The sequence below is a fragment of the Dryobates pubescens genome, chromosome 1 (genome assembly GCF_014839835.1).
Source record: "Dryobates pubescens isolate bDryPub1 chromosome 1, bDryPub1.pri, whole genome shotgun sequence".
Taxonomy (NCBI): Eukaryota; Metazoa; Chordata; class Aves; order Piciformes; family Picidae; genus Dryobates; species Dryobates pubescens.
In genome coordinates this window covers 20,936,010-20,961,238 of record NC_071612.1, presented here as the reverse complement: position 1 = coordinate 20,961,238, position 25,229 = coordinate 20,936,010, and the positions used below count along the sequence as shown (strand labels likewise).

General features: G+C 39.9%; 1 protein-coding gene across 23 annotated transcripts in view; it reads right to left on the bottom strand.

Moving 5' to 3' along the window:
• The window catches only part of SLMAP (sarcolemma associated protein), a 92,357-nt gene that overhangs the window by 40,580 nt on the left and 26,548 nt on the right, over positions 1 to 25,229 (bottom strand). For 19 of the 23 annotated variants that reach the window (XM_054162383.1, XM_054162463.1, XM_054162418.1 and 16 more), the window contains exons 3-7: positions 13,232 to 13,379; positions 4,483 to 4,555; positions 3,163 to 3,199; positions 1,690 to 1,752; positions 133 to 228 (exon numbers count right to left, since the gene is read on the bottom strand). In XM_054162383.1, the coding sequence (XP_054018358.1) occupies positions 133 to 228; positions 1,690 to 1,752; positions 3,163 to 3,199; positions 4,483 to 4,555; positions 13,232 to 13,379 (417 nt within the window). Of the gene's footprint in view, positions 1 to 132; positions 229 to 1,689; positions 1,753 to 3,162; positions 3,200 to 4,482; positions 4,556 to 13,225; positions 13,380 to 25,229 lie in introns of all 23 variants that reach the window. The other 4 variants (XM_054162374.1, XM_054162359.1, XM_054162459.1 and 1 more) reach the window with 1 other exon arrangement.

Below are 25,229 nucleotides of genomic sequence, written 5' to 3'. Positions count from 1 at the left end.
ATTTAAGAAAACTGCCATAAGCTTTTTATTTTTTCTGCTGCTTTTCCTCCCTCATTGTTTATAAATTAATAGCTAAAATTTGTATGCCACTGCATATTTCAGCCCACAAAGGGAAAGGATGCCTGCAGATACCTGCCAACTAGTATCTGAAGCCTCCTGTGTGACAGCAAGTAGTCGCTGAAGGGTTGCCAGCTTCTGCTCCAACATTTGTTCCCGATGTAAGGCTTCCTATGAAGAGAGCAGAACACCACTCAGTTCAGTTAGAACTCAGTAAAACAGAAACAACAGAAGAAATACCAAGATATGATAAAAAAAAGGCAGTGAGAGTAGCAAACATTGTCACATATTCCAAACTACAAAGCAGCTCATTCCATTTTATCCAGCCACACATTTTTCTGGGTATTTTAATTACAAGATGTTATCCTATTCAGACTTCTGAAAAGCTTAATTCTTCATGCGTATGTTGCGCATATTGAACACACGTTGTAACAAGTCATTCTTTCCAGGACCCAAAACCACTGTCAATTATTTGATTAATAAAACTAAAACCTAAAAGGCAGTTTGGCAACTCCCATGCAATGAGCTGTTCATCATCATATTAGGTCACAGAAATAAAAACACCAAGCAAGAAATACTCTGTTCAATTTTTGGTTTATGACGGTGTAATGGTTTAGTGCAAGGGCTAACCTGCCTGCTCCCCCAACAGGATGATAGAAGACCATCTTCACTAACAGTTTCAGGACACAGAATGAACAGATTGGTGAGCAAGTATGTATTTGGCCTCTCAAGAAAGAGCATCTGCCTGAACTGCTTCCTGCTACGTCAGCAAATACATAGAAACTTATTGTCTGTCTCCAAAACCTCACCATTGCCGTTACCAAACACAAACAAGCAACAATCAGTGCAACTAAACAGAAATTAAACCTAGGTAATTTAACAGTAAGAATGTTTCCCAGAAAGTTAATTTTATGATCCTTTCTGAAGAGTTCATTTATATCCATTAGCATACATATTAATGCATTGCCATTTGGCAGCCTAGCCCTTTTGTGACACAACATTTAGGAGGGAAAAAAAATAAAATTACACTTATTAAACTGACACAGGAGCAAACACAGAGAAGCTGGAGATGCCAATGAGGGAGAGTAGCTGCCAGCCAGCACTGTCCCACTCCTTTGCACTTCCCAGTAGACACAGGGGCAGAAGTATTCACACCACCAGCCTGTATTCACAGAAGCAAACTAGCTCTTGACATCTCAAAAGACATCTTGCTTTGATTTCCTTTTGTTCTATGAAATCTGTTATACATGTACACAAGTAAATCCACAGCAATGGATGACAGCAATACTGTGAGGAAAAGAAAATTGAGGGCCATGAGGGAGGAGAGGAGAATGAAGAAGCAAAGCAGGTATATAGCATTTGAGGGAGCTTTCTATAAAACAGGCAGCTTCCATGGTACCTTCAATAAAGTTCTAATCTGTACTGCTCACGCAAAGCCCCACAAGTTAACATACAACTATACTACATCCACTTACAAAATGCTTTGCACTATTTTGCTACAGAAAAGGCAGTTACAAGCTTATGTTCCAATTTAAAAAGTGCAAGCCAAAGAAACACAGAGACCCTAAGATTTGTGTTTTGAACAAAGATTAAATATTTACCCAAACAAAATGCTGTCAAGAGAAAACCCACCTGTAGATACTGTGAAAGCTGAAACAATTCCTGAGAATACATACTGGGAGTGTTAGCAGCAACCTGAAAAGTAAGAATTTAAGAATCAAAATCAGTTTGGATTTTTCATTCAGCTCAAATCATGCAAAATTCATCATTTAAATCTAGTCATAAAGGTAAACTGAAGATTATCTGATAGTGGCATTTTCAATTCTTCACAGAACTTCCTAACTCTGGACTGAGGTCCCACTAGGTTAATTATGTCTTCACAAGTTCTTGAACTACCAACACAAAGGGTTTAAGGCTTTTGTTTCAGCTAGGATTGAACTGACAAAAAAGAAACAATGTGCACAAAGGTGAAGCCATTCAACTCAAAGACAAACAGAAATCACAGGCTTCCAAAACATATAATGAAGTCTCTCATGTCCTAGAGTTCAATGTCATCACATGCACATTTCAGTCACACATTTCCTGTTGACCTATTAGCCATCATTCTCCTCATTCTGCTTTCTAAGTAACTGTTTCAGATTTGGGAAATACCTTTATTATTTGTCATTGGAACTGAAACTCTTCAGCATTTGGTGGGCAAGAGCTGGGGTTGTTTTGTGAAGCCTTTTCAGCAAATTTATTTAAATATTTAAATAAATTCTTGGAGATTTGGAAGATGGTTTTTTTTTCACACAGTTATACCTGCAGTCCCTCCTCAGAACGTCTGCCTAAGCTGCAAATGCTGTTTTGCAACGTCAGCTTAAATGCAGTCTGTGAAATTCTCAAGCTGCTGACTTCACAAATAAGTTTCCTTAGCTTCTCCAAATTTTGCTTTTCACATTTACAACTCTGATTCAAACCTTCTTACATTAATCCTTTTTATTGGTTAGAGAAACAATGAATTCCTTATCCCTTCCCTCAAGGGTGTGTCTATTAACAGATAGTCCCCTACACTGTAAAAATTGAGTTTAAGGACCACACCAGACGCAACTGACTATGACTCTGCAGTGAGCAACACTGCCTACACAAGAGGAGCAGAGAGGTCTCGTCTCAACCTTCTTTTGGAACATGCCAGAGCACTTTCCACTCTGTGCCGTGCAGCATGTCCTCCATGAAAAGCAGGATACAGGATGACAACAGACCTCATCCAAACACCAAATGATGAGCCACTCTCAGGTTCCATAAGCACCACATTACCCACTACCCAAGTCCCCCTAGTCAATCCGTAATTTAACCACAGAAATGTAACCATCTTAAGATGAGTGGTTTTGGTTTGGTTTTTTGTTTGTTTTTTTTAAGGCCATGTTTCAGGTGCCACACTGCATGACACAAAGCTACCTTGTAATACATACTACAATACTACAGTATCTGCCCTACCTTAAGTGTCACTCAAAATAATCAAGTAGGTAAAACTAGGGCATGGAAAACATATCTAAATGTATCTGGACTTCACCTCTTCTCCTTTGTAACAGGTCAGAAAATAAAACCAGCAAATTACTGAATTACCTTGTCAACAGGACTTGGTAATGGAGCATGGATAACACTAGGGGGAAAAAATTAAAAAGTGAACACAAAATGCAGAAAAGCAGTTCAAAAACCCAGAAGATCCCTAGTACTATGCACTGAAACACAATACTTAGTCCTTTTAAGGTTTATCTCTCAGATAGAAATGAAGAGCTAACATGTAAACCCAGCTAATACTATGCTAAGTGACATTTTCAAAGTTACAGAGCTACTCTCAAATTACAAATCGAAGGTCTACTCTAAAAACTCTCTTCACTAACTTATTTCAGTAGTTACACAGCATTTGATTCTTATAGAACTGATTTAAGATTTAAACCAATTCACATGCACAAAACAATAGATATGAAAAGACAGTGAATATACTACTCTCATTTACAAATTCAAAGAAATTGAGTAAAACAGTATTTGGTAGCTTACAGAACTTGGTACACTTTCACTACAGCAAATGTTATACTTGCACAATTTCTTCAGAACTGAAAATTTAACACTCTACATTTCTCCTGTGTCTTATTAGGACATATGATTACATGGACAATTTCCCATAGTACTTCATTTTTAGTCTTGCCAGAAGCAAAGACATCCTTAGGCCTCAGGCAAATATTTCTCAATACGAATGATACAGTACTCAGGTACTGTAAACAAAACATACTGCTCTTCAAAATTCTATTCAAGACGTGTACATAAGCACAGAAAACCCTTTCAACATTCATCTGAGTTTTCAATCCAACATGCTGCCTCAAGTGAGGCAAAATTTTCTTTGTGACATCAAACAACTGTACCATAGGCACATGTTACTATATTACTTATCTGAAGAACAGTGTTATGTGTACACACACACACACACAGAGATGTTAACTTCACTTCAGTAGAGTCTGTGTGCATTTAAGAAGAGCAAAACCAACAATCCCAGTTAAAAATTAACGGAAGGAGAATCTGCTCATTTCCTATATTCCTGTGTTTAAGTAACACCCATTCCAGTACACTAAACTGCTGCCAGTCACAAAAGACCAACTTGGTAAGGATTTTATTCTTGTATAGAACACTTTTATTCTTTTATAGTTGTCTTAATTTCTAGAATTGACAAGTAAATGAGATTTCTTTCTTAATACCTGCAGAAGAATCGTGCTCTATTACTTCCTACACATGATCACAGGAAAATAAACTGTTCCTATGCTGATGTTATTAAACATAATATCCCTCAAATTAAACTGTTCCTAATGCTGGTGTTGAACATCACACCCCTCAAATCCTCATTATATATTAGTTTAATTTTGTCAGACATGAACAGATACTTATTCTTACTCTGATCGTAATCGAGCTTCCATTCCATCTGGAAGAAACAGCTTGACTGTGGAGACTATACATCCATGGGTAACTGAAAAGAAACAAATATTAACTCATCATCATTCATTACTGTTAATTATAAATTCAATAGTGTGTACCTAGGCATTTCAAAGGAGTTCCATGTAACATAGTTAAGGTTTGTAGTAAATAGGTATTCGTTTTAAAAAGTATTCCTTAGCTAATGTAACATCTTTCTATTTCCTTCTTAGACATTAACTAGAAAAAAATACAAATAATTTTAAAAAAAGGGAAAAGAGAGAATACCCCATAGCAAAAAAAGTTTTTTAATGATACCAACAAGAGATAATTAGTTCATGTCAACACCTGGAAACATCAACTTTGCAAAGTGCTGCAACCCTCTCACCACAAGACGGCACGAACACGGCACAACTGTCATGAAAATGACAGTCAGCAAACCTGCCTAGCACTGACCTCAACTGTCACGATAATCCAAGATATCAACAGAAAGCATCTAACTTATAACTGAGTGTCATGACTGCTTAACTGTTGTGTGAGATTAGAATTACTAGGATGAGCAAAAACACATCATTATGTGTAATTTTATACTGGGCAAAGCAATGAAGCTCTTTTGCTCTTGCTGTTTGCCTGCTAGTTTTCTATCTGTGTAGCTAGAGCCTGGCCAGATCTACATTTACAGATTAAAGAACTCTTGCTACCATTAAACAATTAATGATTTTTGACCCTTCTAGAGAAAAATAAATATGCAACATACCCCTAAAGCAGATTGTAAAAGATAGTGCTAAGGATTGCATTTGTGTCTTAATCTCTGTGTGCAATGTGTTCAGGCATCAAGTCTTCTCTGTCAGTAAGAAGAGTGAAATGTAAAGATCAGAACTATTAAGATCTAAGTTCTTCTTTACAATGTCTGTTGTATTTGACCATGTATTATGCCAGCTCTGTTAGAACATTGTAACTAGTTCAACTTAAGCTTTGTGCCTTGCATGGCTTACATCAGTCTGTTAGATATGCTGCACTGCAGAACTCTTGCTTTAGCTATAGAGCTTAGCTTTAACTCGCGTGCTTCTGTATATGCAAGTAGTATCCTGTATGGGATGAGAATAACTCCCATGACCAGATTGCTCACAAAAACAAAAAGGAGGATTTGTGGCAATGCCAGCAACGAGCAGTGTGAGCAATCTGGCAGTGTAAGCCTAGAGCCTGACATGGTGGTAGGCCATGCTCAGCATAAGTGCAGAAGTGGCTAGCAGTGTAGCAAAACAGTGCTGTGCCTGCAGCATGTAGCTAAAGCAGGGCACTGGTAGCTATAAACACAGAAAGTTATCTGGGAATAACAGGACACACACCTGCATCAACCACCTCACGTGTCATTAGCAGTTGGACCAATAATCTATAATAATGTGATGTGTGGTCACTCGTGGGAACCAACGAAGCCATGCCAACAAGGCTCTCTGAGTTTATATAAGTTGTAGAAGTTCCCTTGATACACACTTTCCCTTCTTTGCTTTACACTACTGTGCTGTACTCACTATGCTCGCACTATAGTCCTACAATACTGGAACAATAAAGGAACAATACTCGATCATATTGGTCATTCTATTGCTCATATTGAGTCTTGTCATCCCTGTCTCCGTTCTCATCAGTTCACTTCAATATTTGGAACTTGCTAAGCACTTCTTATTTACAAACATGAAGATCAAAAAGGAAATGCTGAGCCTCTTGAACACTATAAGCAGGATCCTTCAAATCCACACAGCCGCACAGCTCTATCTTTCCACACCAATACTGATCCCTAGACAAGTGGTCTCTCATTTCAGGAGGAGAAAGCTTGCTTCTCCAGGGCCAAATTCAAATTTCTTTGAACTCAAGAAAGATCCTGAAGAACAGAAAGAAGAAATGTGATATTTGATTCTTACATCAAGTTCAACATCTCTGCACTGTATTTCCCCAAACATTTACAGTGACATGACAATCAAATTACATCTGGGTTTTTTTCCTTGTACAGTTATATCACAGTATCACACAGAATCACTAAGGTTGGAAGAGACCTCGAGGATCATCAAGTCCAACCTGTCTCCACAGACCTCATGACTAGACCATGGCACCAAGTGCCACGTCCAAACTCCTCTTGAACACCTCCAGGGATGCTGACTCCACCACCTCCCTGGGCAGCACATTCCAATGACGAATGACTAGATGAAGAACTTTCTCCTCACCTTGAGTCTAAACCTCCCCTGGCGCAGCCTGAGACTGTGTCCCCTTGTTCTGGTGCTGGTTGCCTGGGAGAAGAGACCAACCCCTTCCTGGCTACAACCACCTTTCAGGTAGTTGTAGAGGGCAACGAGGTCACCCCTGAGCCTCCTCTTCTCCAGGCTAAACAATCCCAGCTCCCTCAGCCTCTCCTCATAGGGCTTGTGCTCAAGGCCTCTCACCAGCCTTGTTGCCCTTCTCTGGACACGTTCAAGTGTCTCGATGTCCTTCTTAAATTGAGGGGCCCAGAACTGGACACAGTACTCAAGGTGCGGCCTAACCAATGCAGAGTACAGGGGCACAATGACTTCCCTGCTCCTGCTGGCCACACTATACCTAATGCAGGCCAGGATGCCATTGGCCTTCTTGGCTACCTGGGCACACTGCTGGCTTATGTTTAGGCAGCTGTCGATCAGTACCCCCAGGTCCCTCTCTGTTTGGCAGCTCTCCAGCCACTCTGACCCCAGCCTGTAGCTCTGCATGGGGTTGTTGTGGCCAAAGTGCAGCACCCGGCACTTGGACTTGTTAAATGCCATCCCATTGGACTCTGCCCATCTGTCCAGTCTGTCGAGGTCCCTCTGCAGAGCCTTTCTACCCTCTAACTGACCAACATCTGCTCCTGACTCGGTGTCATCTGCAAGTTTGCTGATGACTGACTCAATCCCCTCATCCAGATCATCAATGAAGATGTTAAAGAGGATGGGGCCCAGCACTGATCCTTGGGGGACGCCACTGGTGACTGGCCGCCAGCTGGCTGTGGCACCATTCACCATCACTCTCTGGGCTCGGCCCTCCAGCCAGTTCCTAACCCAACACAGAGTGTTGCAGTCCAAGCCACGAGCTGACAGCTCAGCCAGCAGTCTGCTGTGGGGGACGGTATCAAAGGCCTTGCTGAAGTCCAAGTAGACCACATCCACAGGCCTCCCCACCTCCACCAGATGGGTCACCTGATCATAGAAGGAGATCAGCTTGGAGAGGCAGGACCTGCCCTTCCTAAATCCATGTTGGCTGGTGAATTAGGAAGTAAAAATCCATTCTAGTTACATGGAAAGAAAGATAGATGTTGTTTCCAAGACATTACTGTAAGCTACATACAAATAAGTATATGGTGATCTATCCTCTACCACTATACCTGAAGTACCCACCAAAACACAAATAGCTGCTCTACTTCCATGGTTATTAATATCAGCAAAACAGCTAATCTGGGTTTGAAGAAAAAAAAAAAAAGGGGCAATGGGTGTTTTAGGACATGGGTAGTACTCCAGGGAAATGAGACAGTTCTTTGAATAGAATCTAAAAATACAGTAAAAATCATCCAACTAAACACAATTGTTCTTCACCTTTACTCAGTGCCAAAAGCTAATGCTTTGGAGAACTATTCTCTTGGCTACTGCACCTTGCTTTTTCAAACTGACCTGCTAAACTATGGTATGTCAGGGAAGAACAGCCAGAACTTCATCATCAAAATAAATTAACCAGTAGGGCTTGGGGGGAAGGGGTGGTGGTGTTGGCTTTAAAAATCCTAGGTGCCCAGAATTCACAAATCTGTTAATGCAAAAACATTAAATAAAAAAAAAGGGCAATCCCAGCTGTAGCATGTGATACTCACATAGCTTTAATAAGGAAGAATCTTTCCTTTAAGGCATAAAGAGGAAATCAGTGATTTCAAGAAGAAAGTGCTGAGGTATTTGAAATGAAACATCAACAGCTTTACTTTTGAGTCATGTCAGGTAGATCTGCTGTAAAGTTACAGAATTCTGAAGTTTTGCCATCAAGGCTCAGTCCAAAATAAATCTCCTAAAAGCTGCATGAGCTTTATTTTGGTAAAAAATGTACACAATGGGAATTTAGCAGAGGGTCTCAGAATGACCGATTGGGAAAAGGTACTAAGCATTTTGTTAGGTTAAGAAAATAAAAATCATTGAAAACACACACTCCACATCCTATCCTTCAGTGGCAGTATTTCATAATTGGAAAAACAATGCAAAAGCCCAGGGGAATGCAAAAACAGCACATAAAACATTTCTCTAGTGAGGAGAGGACAGGATAGTAGTAACTGCTGCATTTGCATCCTGTATTGTTTTTATTCCTCAAAAGGAGCAAAGCAGTGAAGCAACCCCTGGTCGCCAAACGGGACTAACGAAACGCTCCTCTGGCTAAGCCGTGCTCCCCGCCCGCCCCAGGCCCCTGCCACAAACTCACCTCCGGGCGCGGCGACCGCGGCACGGCGGCAGCGGAGCTCGACCGGGAGCGGACGGCGGCGCCGCCAGAGGGCGCCCCAGGCCACCGCTGCCGGCAGGGAAGCGCCACCGGGCAGGACCCCGGGCCCGGCCTGCTGCCCGCCCCACTGCACAAAGGCGCATCCTGAGCCGCTGCTCTGCCAGACCTCAGTCACAAACGTGTTGCTAGCTCATTCTGGAACGCACAACTCACTACAGAACTCCAAACCACCACCAAGAGCTGCCCTGAGCACTGATACAGGGTTTATGCTGCAAATGAGTAAAACGCTCAAAACCTTTGCTTCACAGAGACAATGTGAGTGAAACTCACTTTCATTTTCACTTATTCATGTGACAAGAGTAGGCAAGGTAATAATCATAATGGCACCAAGAAATTGCCTCTTGCTGGCCTTGGGGAACTCCAGGTATCTGACTGGCAACGTGAGCTGGGCCACCTCATCTGCACATTTTTTCTCAAACACCACACCAGAGCAAAGCTGGATTAAAATGAAAAGTTCAAACTTGACTGGAAAAAACAAAACAAAGCAAAACTGCATGAACTGTATTAACTAAATTATCTGGCATTATTTCACGCTATTTGAGCAAGCTGCTGTGCTCTCCACACCAGGAGGTCACCACCAGCTAACTTGTGGAGCACTCTGTCACTGATTGGGAAATTTCAGAAGTGCTGAAAGGTCATAAACGACACAGAGGAAAGCAGGGCAAGATGATTAATAGATAAGCACTGCATTAAGAAGAGGGAAATGAGCAGGCCTGTGTACTTGTTAGCAATGTAACAAGTAGACAAATAAGGAAGCAGGAGGTTTGGAAACATTTCCTTGTGGCCTTGTTAAGGACTTCAGCAGCAGAAAGCAGAGCAATCACTGCTCCTGTAAGATACCCTGGAAAAAAAAAATATCACATACTGAACATGCCACTATTTTAATGAACCAAATCAAGATCATATTTGCAAGGAAATTACTTACCAAGATGCAGCCTGAACAATAAAAAGAAATGCATTCTAGCAATGTTTACACAATTCAGAATCTACATAGGCAAGTAGACTCTATCCTGTCATTACCTTGCAATTATGCAGAAAAATGCTGAAATGTCTCACACAAGGCATTATGTAAACACCAGAATGCAAGATTGTTTTAAAGGAAATCACTAATTTAAAACCTACTTCCATGTCTGTTCCATTACTAGATGAACCGTAACATCTAAGACCACTGAAATGAAATGGTGCAAAAAATGTGCTTATATGCATTCCACTCGCACTCATGGGTAAACACTTTAACTGTGAGGTAGGAGGTAGGTGTTTCATGCCCCAGCAGGATGATACAATCTTCATTCATTGCTTGGAAGAGCACAGGGAGGGAGGAAAGCAAATTTGTATGCTCTTCCTCATTAGCTATCTCAACACATTCATGAGTAACATGAGTACAGCTCTTGCGTTCAGAGCAGAAGAGTAAAAGGAAAGCTGCAAAACCTGATCACTCATTACACAAGTGCCAGGTGGCTGGGATCATGTTCTGTAAAACTAATATAAAACCACTTGGAAGAAGCACTACTGGTACAAATTTCTGACAAGAAATTGCTTACAATGAGCTTTCCGCAAACTTCCACATAATCTCATTGCAAATAATTGCTGATAAAAGCAAGAGAACTTCAATTAATAATCCAACCAAATAATATTTTTTTTTTTTTTTTTTAGGTCTAAATACACATGAAGTTTACTTTCAGTACTAGCACTCTTGGTGTAGTTTTGAAGCTAAAAATTCAGATCTGGGGACAGGCTCAGATTTTGACATCTTCATCCTAAAGTTATATAGGAGTAAAGAGTAGATACTGAAGAACAGTACTGCAGAGCAGCATCCTGTGGAAATACAGAGCAAAGAGTATTTTTTCCCCTCATAATTCTGTATTTCAGGTACAATTCTTATGTGTTTCCACAAGGTTACCATTCTTCACAGAGAGAGCTGTTAGCCATTGGATTGTGCTGCCCAGGGAAGTGGTGGAGTCCCCATCCCTGGAGGTGTTCAAGAGGGGATTGGAGGTGGCACTTGGTGCCATGGTTTAGTAGTCATGAGGTCTTGGGTGACAGGTTGGACTTGATGATCTTTGAGGTCTTTTCCAACCTTATTGATCCTATCCTATGATTCAGTTTCTTTTAGCAAGGACAGCATCTCATCATATCCATAGTTCTAAATGCAAAGTACTCTTTTCGCTTATTCCATGTCTATTGCTAGTATTCATAAATATTTGCAAGCACTTAACTCTGAAATAACATTTTAAGTAACTAACAGACAATTCCAACTAGACATCTGGGACTTAAATTTTGGAGACATCATTTTTGAGAAAAGTTAAACAATGTGATGGGACCTTTGCTGCAGTGAATCGCTCAAAAACACTCCAGCTCCAGAAGCTCTCCATTACAAAATACTTAACTATCATCACTGCTTAACAGTGGTTTTTTTTAACATTCATTAACCTTCCTCTCACACTTCAGACTTCTTGAACTACAGTCTGCCTGGCTACAAAGAGACAAAATTCATGAGTAACAGATGGAGCAGGCCACGTCTTTTGCTTTGTTCACTTAAAGCCCTTTAAAAATGCTCTTGGACTGCGGGTTGGTTTGAGGGTGCTTGGTTTCAGAGGTGGTGGTGAAGGTTGTTTAAGAATTTTACCATCAGCATTTAAATTTTAATATTATTCTTCCATTTCATTCTTTCCCAATATACCTCTCTTTAAGCACAAGCTCTATGAAAATCACAACAGTAAAGAGAAAGAGCAGAGATGGCAGTTCTGACAATTTATTGACAAATCTTTGTATTACTGGACTAGGAGTCTTCCAAACATGGCCAGAAGTTCCATACTTGCAGCAAGTAAAACCTACTAGGAAACTTTAAAATGCCTGGAGAACATTGATTACAATCCAGTAACTCCCATACAGACCAGTCTTCAGAAAGAGAAAAAACCAAAAGCTTCTGAAACACTACATAAATGCAAAAGAAAAGAGACTGAGGTTACATTTTTATTAACACAGATACATAACTATTACTGTAATGGGTTGGGGCAGATCCCCTCCCCACCACAGGCAGAAATAACGACTCAGGCAAACGGATTGCAAAAGTGATGAAAGTTTAAATAGAAAGCAGTGAATGTTACAGACAACCCAAAGCGCAGTGACAAAGAAAGATCCCATCCCCACCTGAGGGTGCATCCAAAACCCCCAGGGTTCCTTCTTCCCCCTCCCTCTGCTGGGCTAGTCTCAGCTGGCCAGGCCTGAGACTGCCCATCCCCCTGTGGCCTTGGGCCCAATCAGGCCCATGGCCGGGAGATCTCTCCCCCAGTTACCAAGTCTCGGAGAGGGAAGGAAAGAGAGAGTGCCAGACTCCGCACTGGATCTTATAGTGGTGCAAAGAATTATGGTAGGAAATACACAATTTCCTGTGTCCATCCCTCTGGGCTGGACTTCTGGACACAGGAAGTGAATGCACCAGGGGGGCACCCAACTCAAACTACAACAATTACCAAATACAAGATCTCCTGAGTGCACAGACTGGGAAGAAAAAGGCAAGAAAACCAAACCAAACCAAAATCCCATCACTTCATTTTTCAGCTAACAGCATTCTTCTATCCTCATTTTAAAGTACCTGCAGAAACCAAAATCAGTAGCAGTCACAAAGTAGGTATCTTGACAAGAATTAAATTAGCCTGTTTCAAACTTGTGCTGGGTACCAAAAAAAGGGCAGATTCATATTTCTGCCACATTATTGGCTGAAACTTCTGGGTTTAAAGAAAAGTAGTTAATAAACTAATTCAACCAAACCCCAAACCACAACAAAAAACACCCAACACAGCACTACACACGTGCCTACGCTGCGCTTTTAAAATAGCTGTTAAGTCAATTTAAGTGATGCAATAGCTAAACATGTGGTCCCCGTTCAGCCTCCTTTTCTGGATCTGCATTTTCACTATATGCACTGGCACCCACACATCCACAGAAGAGGTGGGCTGTGGAAGCAACCTAGTTAAATCTAGCTGTGGCAAGAGGAATGGAATAGTCTATGTTTACAAAGCAGATCAGTTTCTTGATCCAGTTTACTGTGTGGCTCACTTGCCAGCACAAAGGAGAAACAACAACAAAATACCCACTCTATTTTCTTACAACAGGAATATAATTTACCCTTAACCAAATCATAATACAGTGTTCTAAATAAATATGCTTTAAAAAAAAGATCGATCCATACCCTTACCTTTCCGTGTGTTCTCCGTCACATCTACACCAAACTGGATGATGTCACCTGACATAATTTCACATGGTGGGCTTTCCTCAGATCCTCTACTCAGTCTCTGACTATTAATGAAGGTACCATTACTACTTTTAGTGTCTTGAAGATAGAACTGCAAAAAAAAAACCAAAGAAAAAGAACAGTAATGTACCTGGAAAAAACCAATGTAAGTATGATGAACCATAAGCTCCATTAAATTGTATTTTGCCAAAAAAAAAATAATAATATAGCTTGACCTCTCAGCGTAGAAGAGGACAAGTTGTATCAAACTCAGAAGGCCCTCATCAGGATGCAACATTTTCACATTATCAAGAAAACTTTTCCTTACATTTTGGTTTACATGTGATTGAATTCTACCACATTCACTATGAAAATAATTGCTACAAACTGTACTTAACCTCTTGGCTGCACGGAAAGGATCGGATGCTGTTAGCAACACCACCTTTTGCCACACATGTAAGAATTTATGTTGGCCAACACACAAAAAATCCATTTAGAGTACCAGTGTTCCAGACAGAAACATGCTGGAGGGAAGAATAGCAGAGAGCGCACAAGGGAAAACTTTGGCAGAAGACAGAATTTGGGAACTGTAATACAAGATCATGGTGAAATCACGGAGAAAGAAAAAAGAGGATGCTTTCACCTATCAGTGATACTAGTTCACATTATTAAGTTAATCTCAAGACTGCCACATCATCAAGTACTTTTGTAAATATCCATTTGTGGAATTAACTTAATTTTAATAGCAACTTACTGAGTCTGAAACTGCTTATGACACAAGACTTCAAGTCAAAACTGCTGCATCTGAGAAGCAGGTATAAGTGAGTCATCTGGCAGAGGACCAGACTCACTGGCTAAGACCTGATCAGCCTGAAAGAGGCATGAAAGAGGGGACTGGAATGTTAGTAACCAGCCAGGTGTAACTGCTGAAATGAGTCATTTTTAGTCATTCAAGATGACAGTCATTATTACAGGAACCTGATGGGAAGGTAGAAATCCCTGGCTTCCTGTCATGAAGTACCAAAGCAAACCTAAGGCTGGGTGAGAGATGTTGCCTGCACAGAAACAGATACATTCCCATGTTTTTCCTATAAAAGCAGTCAGCTTTTTTTTCCCCCAGGACTCCATATAAAATTTCCCATGCTTTTATATGCCTCTATTATCACACTCCTGAAAAACATGATATATTGCTCAAAATCATAGTATCAAGGGAAAAGGTGGGTCTAAAAATGGAACAGGAGACCAGCACTAGGGCTCTTCAGATCTCATACTGGAAAATTATACCAAGCATATGTCTCTCTAATGTGCTTGTCCATATAACTTAAATACCATTGTACCCAGAAAATGGGACTCAATACAGTAAGCAAGGGGAATACCAGCACAGGAAAGTTCTGCTAGGTGTACATAATAATAGGATGAAAAGCAGCACATGAAAGATTTATTTATTCTCCCCTTCATTCTTCAATGAAAGAAAATGACCATCAGTCATGTGTACATAGAGGTAAGTACAAATGTGGATAGATTCAAGAAATTACAGCTGCATTCATTGCATTAACAATCAGACCCACTCTGTGTAATTTATATATTAATAAAGTACTAAGTATTAATATAAAACCATAAAATTGTTAGGGTTGGAAGGGACCTCAAGGATCATCTAGTTCCAACCCCCCTGCCATGGGCAGGGACACGAATAATAGCATGTAATATAGCTTAGATAACAATTAAGTTTAAAAGCCAATTAAATTAATAAGCTAATTACTCATCTGAAAGTACTGAGCCCTCTCATGGTTCAGTGCAGAGAATTATTTTTTTTTAACTTCCTGTTTGTTTTCAATTAGCATTCTGCTCCATTTGAAAATCCTTCTGTTATGAAATTATGAGTCACAGGCAAGGAGGAACAAATATGCTTGGGCTAATTTGTTTTCCCCACCCTTTTCTTCCCTGTGCATAATGTCTGCCTTTCATCCCTCCTTCTACATTAATCAATGCCCCTTTTGCACATACTTCTGCAGAGTCTGCAGACAGGTCACAGGTGAGACAGCTCAAGGAAATACAGGAGGGAGACCATGGGAAAGGACATGCAACAGAGTATCAGCAACACAAAGCTTACAAAATACCAGCAGACACAAAATTCAAACTGGAAAAAGAAAGAAAGATTTTTTAAAAATATATAAAGACCCCCTGTAAACAAAGGGCTGCATCTGTGGCCACATTACATTTAATAGTAGTGAATCAATGTACATTTAACTGCATGCTACAGGATTTGATTATGTAAGTTTAAAAAAAAAAAGTCTAAGTCTTTACATCCAAGGATGAAACCACTCTTCTTCCTGCATCTAGTAAAGAAATAAGGAATACCAGCAACGTGTTAATAAGCCAGTGTCCAAGGAGATACGCACCGACTTCAAGACTTTGTGTAAAGGATTCAGTTATCTTTACCTAGCACTTCGTTGGGAACCCACAGAGCCAGTCCCTTTCCAATAGGAAAACTCAACTGTTACTGCTGTACAGTTTTCTCTAGGTCAAATGATCTTTGTCAAAGGTTGTCAATCTGTCACTTTTGTGTCATTACTAAAAATTATGTTTAGAACAACAAAAAAACCCAAAGCACAAGCTCTAACACAAATACACGTGTAGTCAACTAGCATTAAGAATTAATCAGTATTTATGGTAGTATACTGGTATTTAATATACTGTCAGTGATGCAGTATCCTTAGCTGGTTCTCCAATTCCCAGAGCCTTTCGTACAGCAGCTATGAGGTAATACAGCGCCTTCTGTGAAACCAGCACCACTTGTTCTTTCTGCTTCCCAGAGCAAACTAACAAACTTCAGCAGTAGTGCCAGCTTAAAGGATAACTACAGGTATCTTTCCCTTCCCCAGTGCTCATTGCTGAGTTGCACCACCACCTCTTTAGGTGTATTGGCTCAGGCATTTGTTTGGCTACCACAAACCAGTCTTGAGAGCTGACTCAATTTGAGAAGTTGCTAAAGCCAGTACTGCCAGAAAAGAAGGGCAGCAATTACACCTTTTGTTTTTATAGTTCACACCTCTCTTCAGATCAAGCTGAAGTCTCAGCCCTTTGTGCCTCATGTTAACAACTTGTCCAGTGTAGAGCAGAGATGGTAGTTCATGCGTATTCGGAAAAAAAAACCCTCAGCTTTTAAGAACTGTTAAAGAATGATCACATCCTTACATCTCTATGTAGGGTTCAAGTGGTAGTTTCCCTTCTTTCTTAAGGTAAAGGAATTATTTAACAAACTTACTCTCTGGTATCACCTTTTCAAGTGGACAGATAAATTCTAGCCCACAATTCTTCCTTAGTAGTTTATATTCTCGTTCCACGGGAAGAGGAAGCCACAGGGATGAGGCCAGCAGCTGCATAGCGTGAAATACCCACATCACTGGCAAAGTCACACTCTGAAGGCCAGAGCAAGAGGAGCTGTTGGTGGCACTAGGAGGAAGGGTCCAGCTCAGCATCAGCTGCTGAGCCAGAGTGGACTTTGGCAATGCTCAACATTGTAGGGAGCATGGCAAGGGCATTTACATAATAAATATCATGATGTTGGCATCATCTCTCATTCATATACCATTAATCAACTCTGCTAAACACAAACATCCCACCATTCTGCTTCCACAGAAACATGGAGACTTTATCCTGAAGTAAAACTTGCAGTTCATTGGTAGACTCAGATTCCTCTAGTACAGTCCAACCTCTTTAGAAACTGCATTAAGGAAGATTCACAAAATTGCAGACTTTCGTTTCCATTCTTTGCAACAAAATGTGGATTAATTTTACAAATTTAGTATTTATTGTATTTCAAGTTATTACTCAGTTTTGAAAACTGAACATAAGTACCTCCTCCATTCTGACCAGTAGTGCATGAAAATGTCTTTCCATTTAAGTTCCCTTGCTTTCAAGGTGAATGAAGAGTACCAACAAGTTCCTAAATCACAGTCCAGCCCCCCCCCCATCCCATAACAAACTCCTAATACTTCCTGGTTAGTGAAAAAGAAAAATCCTTCCTTAGATGTTGCTACACATACAATAAGAATCCTAGCCGATATTAGGAAGTTGCTAAATTGCTGTGCTCCACAAGGACAAATTTTAACTGCCTATGCAATGTGCTGTTTTCTTCAAACAGACAAGAAAAAAAACCCCAAACATGACCAACAAAACCCATTCTGCTTAAGGATTACTACTGTAACACCTTCCAAGAAGTAGGCTGAAAAGAACTCTTTATTTAGCCTGACACATGAGAAAGTCATAGTGTTTTGTTTCCCAAGCCATATGCAGTCCCAGTATAGGATGAGATGCTTCTGAAGGATCTCAGAGAAGACAAAAGATAGGCTCAGAAAATCCTGAAAAGAAAGAAATCACTTAAGCAGTGCACTACATTAATTACATTACATTTAATTATAGCACAACGGTAGAACGAAACACTGATGTGCTGTTTTAATACCTGACTATAACATTTGCTTTAAAGCACTGCATTTTTTCCATCTTCACGATATACAGCATTTCTCTCAATATACTACACTATATTTCACTAAGGATCCAACTAGAAGTTTAACATGAAGTTCTAGAATTAGCCTAAAGTGTAGACAAATACATCATCAAAAATGAACTGTTAATAAACTTGCTAGTTTTTTTAATTTGCTCTGAGAAAGCCAACACATATTCAAAAGCCAAAGACAGAGATTCTCTTGTGTAACTGTTTGTTACAAGGTCAAAGGTAAAGGTGGAGAGTGAGTGCTCAAAACACAGGACAACAGAAACAAAACAACGTTTAAAGAGTTAAGCACCCTATTAACAAGTTCTTGAGCATTTAAACTGTGGGTTTTTTTCAAACTCTTATGATCTGAATAGCCCAAGTACAATACACTGAACAGAAGAACCTCATGTCTCTTCCAGCGCAGAACTGTTCCAGTACTGCAGTAAATGAAGAATGACATCAAGACAGTCTCACATAACATTTGCTATCACTAAGTATAGCCATCCTTTTCCATTTTAAGACCACATTACTGCTACTCCATCTAACCCAGCTTGAAACCACAGTTCAGGATAATTATGTTGAGAATTACAATGAGGAGAATTACTGGAGAACTGAGAGATGCGAGATTCACTCCATGAAGAGGAAAAAATTCTGCCATCTAAAGATATGGACATAGACCAGGGCATGCAAGGAAACATACTTCAGCCTTATTCCACTGCTGAATTAATAATTAATGAAATAATAAGTACCAAAATGTAGGCTGTTGCCTTTGACAGGAAAAAAACAAACAAAAACAAACAAAAACCCAAAAATCAACCATTAAGACATTTTATTCATTCAATATATTTTCACTGCCAAGACAACAAATGTAGAAAGAAAATCCCAATGTCAGGACCTCCTACTTTACCGTTCTTTTCCTCAGCTCTCATTTCCTGTGTGAGAGAAGTACACACAACTCCCATATGCTTCAGAGCCCTCTCACACAGGCTTTAAGGCATTAGTTTAAATCAGAAATATTTAAGGACAGCCACTAAGAAGTTAATAGCTTCATTTCTGTCATGCCCCACGAAGGGGCAGCAAAGCTGTCATTTAGAGCACCTAAGACAAACACTGCAGTTTGATGACATTCTTCTACTAATGCTACAAACTACGTAAGTGAACATTGAACAACTGTGTCCTTTCACTTGTTTCACACTGAGTATTCTAACAGGAGGCACTGGGGACAGAGTAACTGGAGAGCAGCCAGGCAGAAAGGGACCTGGGGGTACTGAACATGAGCCAGCAGTGTACCCAGGTGGCCAAGAAGGCAAATGGCATCTTGACGTATATCAGGAATAATGTGGCCAGCCAATCAGCACTGGTCAGGTCACACCTTGAGTATTGCGTCCAGTTCTGGGCCCCTCAATTCAGGAAAGATGTTGAGTTCCTCAAGTGTGTCCAGAGAAGGGCAATCAAGCTGGTGAGGGGTCTGGTGCACAAGCCCTGTGAGGAGGGGCTGAAGGAGCTGGGTTTGTTTAGCCTGGCCCAGAGCAGGCTCAGGGGAGACCTTATTGCTGTCTGCAACTACCTGAGAGGAGGCTGTAGCCAGGTGGGAGTTGGTCTCTTCTCCCAGGCAACCAGTGACATAAGAGGAGGACATAGTTTCAAGGAGAATTTTAGGCTGGAAGTTAGAAAAAAGTTCTTCACAGAAAGAGTGATTTCCCAATGGAATGGGTTGCCCAGGGAGCAGTAGTGGGGTCAAAGTCCCTGGAGGTGTTTAAGAAAAGACTCGATGAGGCAATTAGTGCCATGTTTTAATTGATTAGATAGGGTTGGGTGATCAGTTGGAATTGATGTTCTTGGAGGTCTCTTCCAGCCTGGTTGATTCTGTAATTCAAATTGCACACAAAGATTTCCGAACAAAACAAAATTGGGTCAAACCAATATGGCCAACATTTATTACACTACAGCCAGAAAGCTTTCTCCCTCATACAATTAAGAGACCTTGAAGGGTAAACACTATTTTCTCATTTTAAGAGCAGCACTTCTGCTAGCAGTGTACACTGTGTGAACCATACTGAATTCCAGGTCAGTCGTTCAGCTGTAAGAAAAGGAAGTTCAAATGCTAAATTATCTCCAGATCCAATTGAGTTCATCATTCTGGTCTGCTTAGACACAACCTAAATTCCTTTCCCTCTCACTTGCCTAACTCCACCCACCCATCAAGGAACTCAAAGTATTTGTCTCCATAAGCAAGCACAATTCACAGGGTGGAGTACAGCAAGCAGAATTGCTTTTCTATTTAGTTTTCTATTTCTCAAGCACATGGATCTAACAGCTGTTCTTACTGAACTCCAGCTCCTTCAACTTAGAAATACAACTGGTGCATTAACTTTTGAGTTCTTAGCACACCTCCTTCTAAAAATTATTCTAGCTACCTGAGGCAAATACACAGTGTGAATCCAGCGGTGAAGAAAGGGATTTTCTAGGCAGATTGAACAGACTGAAGGAGAGGTCACTAACTCTTCAGGGACCATAAATATTGGAGGTCGCCAGAGAGAAACATAATTTGCTAACAGTTTTCAGTAACTTCTTTGAAAAATAATTAACTTCAGCACTCTTTCTATGCACTAAAGAAAATTTAAGCAAACAAATTAAAAACACACACAAAAAGTTAACTTTGAGATAGCACTGGACCAAATATATTCACCTGAAGTTTTTATCTGAACATGCACGTCTAATATAAATCCAGCTACTCTGACATAAAAGGTTCAAGTCCTCAGCTACTCCCAGGAATTCAGTGCTATCCTTCCAAACCTGTCAGTAGCTGCAAGGCCAGGAGGGAGAGGACAGCAGGGAATATACTCTTTTGCTGACCAAGTTGTTCCGTGTCTGTTTACACCTTAAAGCTTTGTTGACTGTACTGCCAGGACAACCCTGCTGGCTGCTCATACCTGTTGTCAAGCAAAATAAACTATGGCAGCATAAGCACTTTTGTGCCAGCATAACTGAGGCTGAGCATAAACAGCGCTCAGCCTTTTCTGGATGTATCTGAAGTGCTGTAAACTATTAATCTCTCTGCTGCTTACCATGTCCTGAAAGTTCAAGAGCACTGAAGTTCACTACAAGCCCGGTCACTCAGCTTCACTTTTGTCTGAGCTATGACAGCAGACTTTGCCTGAAAAGGATGCAGGGGCTATGACAAGGAAGACAGGTTGGATTTCTGGGGAGAAGGAACCACCACCTTAGGTGGAGGGGCAGTGTCATGCACCAAGAGCTACCAACAGCTTAAATGGCTCAGAACTTCTATTTGCTTAAAACCTTGAGTTGCTCTAGTGTGTTCCTTGGTAGCAAAATGTCACCTTTCTCAACAAAACAGAGCAAACACTTCAGGTGTGTTGTACCTGCAAACATTTCAACACTGACCTTCCTTTTAACTTATGACACTGCCATATTTATTTTAACGGTGGAGTTCTACAGAGAGACTTACACCTATCAGAATTTCAAATTATAGAATATTAAAAGCATTCACAAGAAAAAGGTAAAAGCACGCCATCTCCTACCTGCTGTGCACATCAGGCAAAAGCATTTACTTCCTAAACCACTATTCAAACCTTGCATTTACCAGTTGTTGCAACTGAACTTACTGGTCTGAAGATGAAGAGCTCAGGACTCAAGGTTACTATTAGTCAAGAGCACAATACTGCTATTCAGTACTTTGTTTTCTACACAATGCACATCAGGGAAATTCAGAACCAATATGTCAAACATTAAAATGATTTTTACATTTGTATTAATGTATTGTAGTAACAAAAAGGCTACTAAAAAGCTTAAGCAATACTTTCAAATTACTCAGTTTTAGAACTTGCTACATGGTGCTTAGAAGAGTCTATTTAGATGTTTTAGGTTCTTCATTATAAAATAAAATTCTCAAGCAATATTGTTGGGTTTTATGAAGTAATTCATATTGAAGAGATTGGCTAAAAGTCTTAAGTTATAGAACCTCAAGCTGTATCACAACCTAAATCCTCTAATTTAAAATAAAAACAAAGCCTCCTGCTCACAATTTAAGTAAAAGGATGAGAGTGTGAAGCTGTCTACCACTTGTCTCCAGAGGTTTGCTGTAATGATGCACTCCTGCCCTCAACTTCAAACTATAGTCCCACACATCTTTCACAATCACTATATCATTCAAGACTGAGGTCTTAAACTCACATGTGGTAATGGACAAAAGAAATGAAGCAGCTGAGCCCATCATCCTAGTTATGTGCTCCATCCCCATCACAAAAAGCAGGAAAGTTTGCCCACAGCAGGGACAGGTGAACAACTCAGCGTGGGTTCAGAACACCTACCATTTTCAGTTTGCTTCATTTGGTTGGCATATAACAATGACCTGGGCTAAAAAAGACCATGCTTTAGACACTGGCTCCTAAGCCACATACACCTCCCACAGCAGCGGCATCATTTAAGATAACCACAGAGAGCAGGCTGTATTTATAGTGTCAGCCATCTGACTTCTGTCAACTACTGTACGTCAGAATCTTGAGACCTTAAAGTACTTTTCTCAGTCAGAACTTGGAGTTTGCTCTACTTGGAGTTGCACTAAATGAAGGAAATAACAATGACCTGCATAATCTTATATTTTATGAAAGCAAAATAAACAAAAGGTAGTCCAGAATTACAATTCCTGGATCCCCCAAGATCACGGTGCTTGGTACAAAAACTGTACAAACATCACTAATCAGATTTCTTCAGTTTACTTTATCCATTAAAAGGAACTAGCAACACTCCGAGCACCTGAAGCAACAAAAACTCTAGTAAAAGTACTGTATTATAGTGATAGTAATTCACACAGGGAAAAAAAACAAACCAAAAAAATCTTTCAAATGGAACGATCACCATAGGATATCAGTATTAAAATAGCTCTCCGAACAGTGTTTTTGCGCTGAAGCTGCGCACACAAGCAAAAAATTGCACAAAACATGTTCTGTCTTGGGGGTATTTTGAGGGGCTGGGCATCTTGTGTGCATGTGTTTTTGTCTTTAGTGGGGTTTTGTTGGTGTGGTGTTTGGTTGGTTTTTGGTTGTTTTTTTTAAATTAAAAAACCCCAACAAACATGTACACACAGAAAAACCCTCAAACACCAAAATCCCAACCCACCAACCAGAACCACCAAATGTGAATAGACACTATTAGAAGGGACTGATCCCATTACTAATCTATTGGCCCTCACTCTCCTGTTGCAGGCATTCAAGTTACATCACAAACTCTTTTCTAGAAACAATCATATGTAACCTAACTTGACAGCTGTGTAGTAAACTCCTCCCAACCATCTTGTTCTGTAATTGCAAAATGCAGAAAAACACCCAGTCACAGAAGAACAAGTCCTGACCATTCTCTATTACGCAGTAACATCTCACTCCTGAAAATTCTGCAATAAACACATTCATGTGGAAGATTTATGCTGATGGATGTGACCTGAAGCAATCATAGGCACGGCACACAATATCCGTTCCTCTTACTGGACAAAGTTTTCTTTGGTAAACAGAAGGTGTGCATTAAAGTAGTTCAAAGAGGTAAAAGTTATTCACCGTGCTGATCTAGCCATGGATTACTCAATCTAGAAACTCATTCGCTGTCAAAAGGAGCAGGATGACAAGACACTCCTCGAACACCTCAAGATCAAATGTTTTACCACAAAATATGTAGATGTCATATAAAAATAGATGTCTTTTCACATCAGTGTCACTAGTTTTGATGCAAAAGGCTATTTTTAAAACGAAGAGATCTTGAGGAAGAGTTCTAATTTACAAGTAATTTTGGTTTATATATAGTTGACTGACTTGCTACAGTGAGACATCTGTCACCATAGCTACTAATTACTACTCTTCCAAACACCTCTTAGTTAACTTTTGTTCTCAAAGTTCACACTAAGTCCTGAAAGTCTCCTGCACAAATGCCGGATTATTTCAGGGCAAGCAGAAAAAAAATTCTCACATTTATTGTAATAAAGTCTGGCCCTTCACATACTCCATCCTTGAAAATTTCCTTTTTAAAAGTAAGTTGCAAGATAGATTAAGGGCATTAACAGCCTCAAAAAGAGATGCAACTCTGTTCTGAATATGGACAAAGCAGAAAAGATTCCTACCAACAAAAACCAAAACAAAGCCCACAACTCAGTAGTAACTATATAAAATTTTCTTGAAGAAAACAAAATTATTTGACTTCTCAGCCTACACAGAAATCCTAAAGCATAATTTAGATTCTGTGTGAAATTCTCATCCTGAAGATGCAGGGAGGTTTTTAAACTAGTTTGCTGATTTAAGTGCTAAGGTAAAAATATATTAACAACAGAGCACAATCAAGGGAAAGATACCCAAGAAATTATTACTCACACATGGCCGTTAAGATGTCCAAATTGAATCAGAACACAAATGCAAGCTGATGAAGAGACTTACTGTTTTATATTACTGCTCTCATAAATGACAATATCTAACACAAGACACTTTGAAAAAAACAAACAAAAAAACCCACCCAACACCACCTTCCCTGCTGCATATAAAACCCCAAGCAATTCATAAAAACTGGACTAAAGGGTTTCTAGGAGGACATGGCTCTTGTTGCAATTGTCTCTGCTCCATTCATTAAGGAAGCTGGTAATGCAAGGCATTTTTACTGTTATCTATAATGTAGCACTGTTATACCAGTGATTACTTCATTTAATTTATATCAACTTCTATGACCACATCAAACATTCATGCTGGGGAAAAACATGTGGAGAAAGTAACTGACTGAGGTTTTGCTTGATGTTGCTGTGTTCTGTGTAGTAATTAATTACAGAAATACACTGCAACTTGATACGGCTTTAAAATACAAACCCAAAATGTTTCATAGGCCATTACCCAGAAATTCAGACTTCTTCAGAATAATCACTTAACTTCACTACCAAAACACTCATCAATCCTGATGTCCTCACGTTAGTATTTTCCTCCAGAATTAGACTGAAAGCTAAATACCATCATTTACTGTAATAAATGTTATGAGAGCTTAGCAATATGACACATTCGAACTTCGCAATAACCAAAGTAAACATTATCGTCAAGTGAACAAAGTCCCAAAGGCTGTATTTGTAGGGCACATGTATCCAGATAAAGATTTTTGAGTTCTGCAAAGAGCAGTTTCCCATACATAACTCAAATCTTCTTTCCAAAGGTTCCTAATGCTTGCAATTTATCACACTTTCAAGTAGCAAAAGCACCTGTACTAATACTATACTAAACCACTAAGACTATTCAGAGATCTAAAATTTCTATTCTTAAATTCATGGGCAAGAAGTGGTTAAAATTTGATAGTTATGTTCTTCGGCCAACTTGGTAAAGTGTAAGATCAAAAAAGTCTCTGATGACTGTGATGAAAGATACAACATAAAAAGAGAGATTTGTCATGTTTGGACATCGATTTGCCCTAATTTAAGACCAGAGGTAAAGC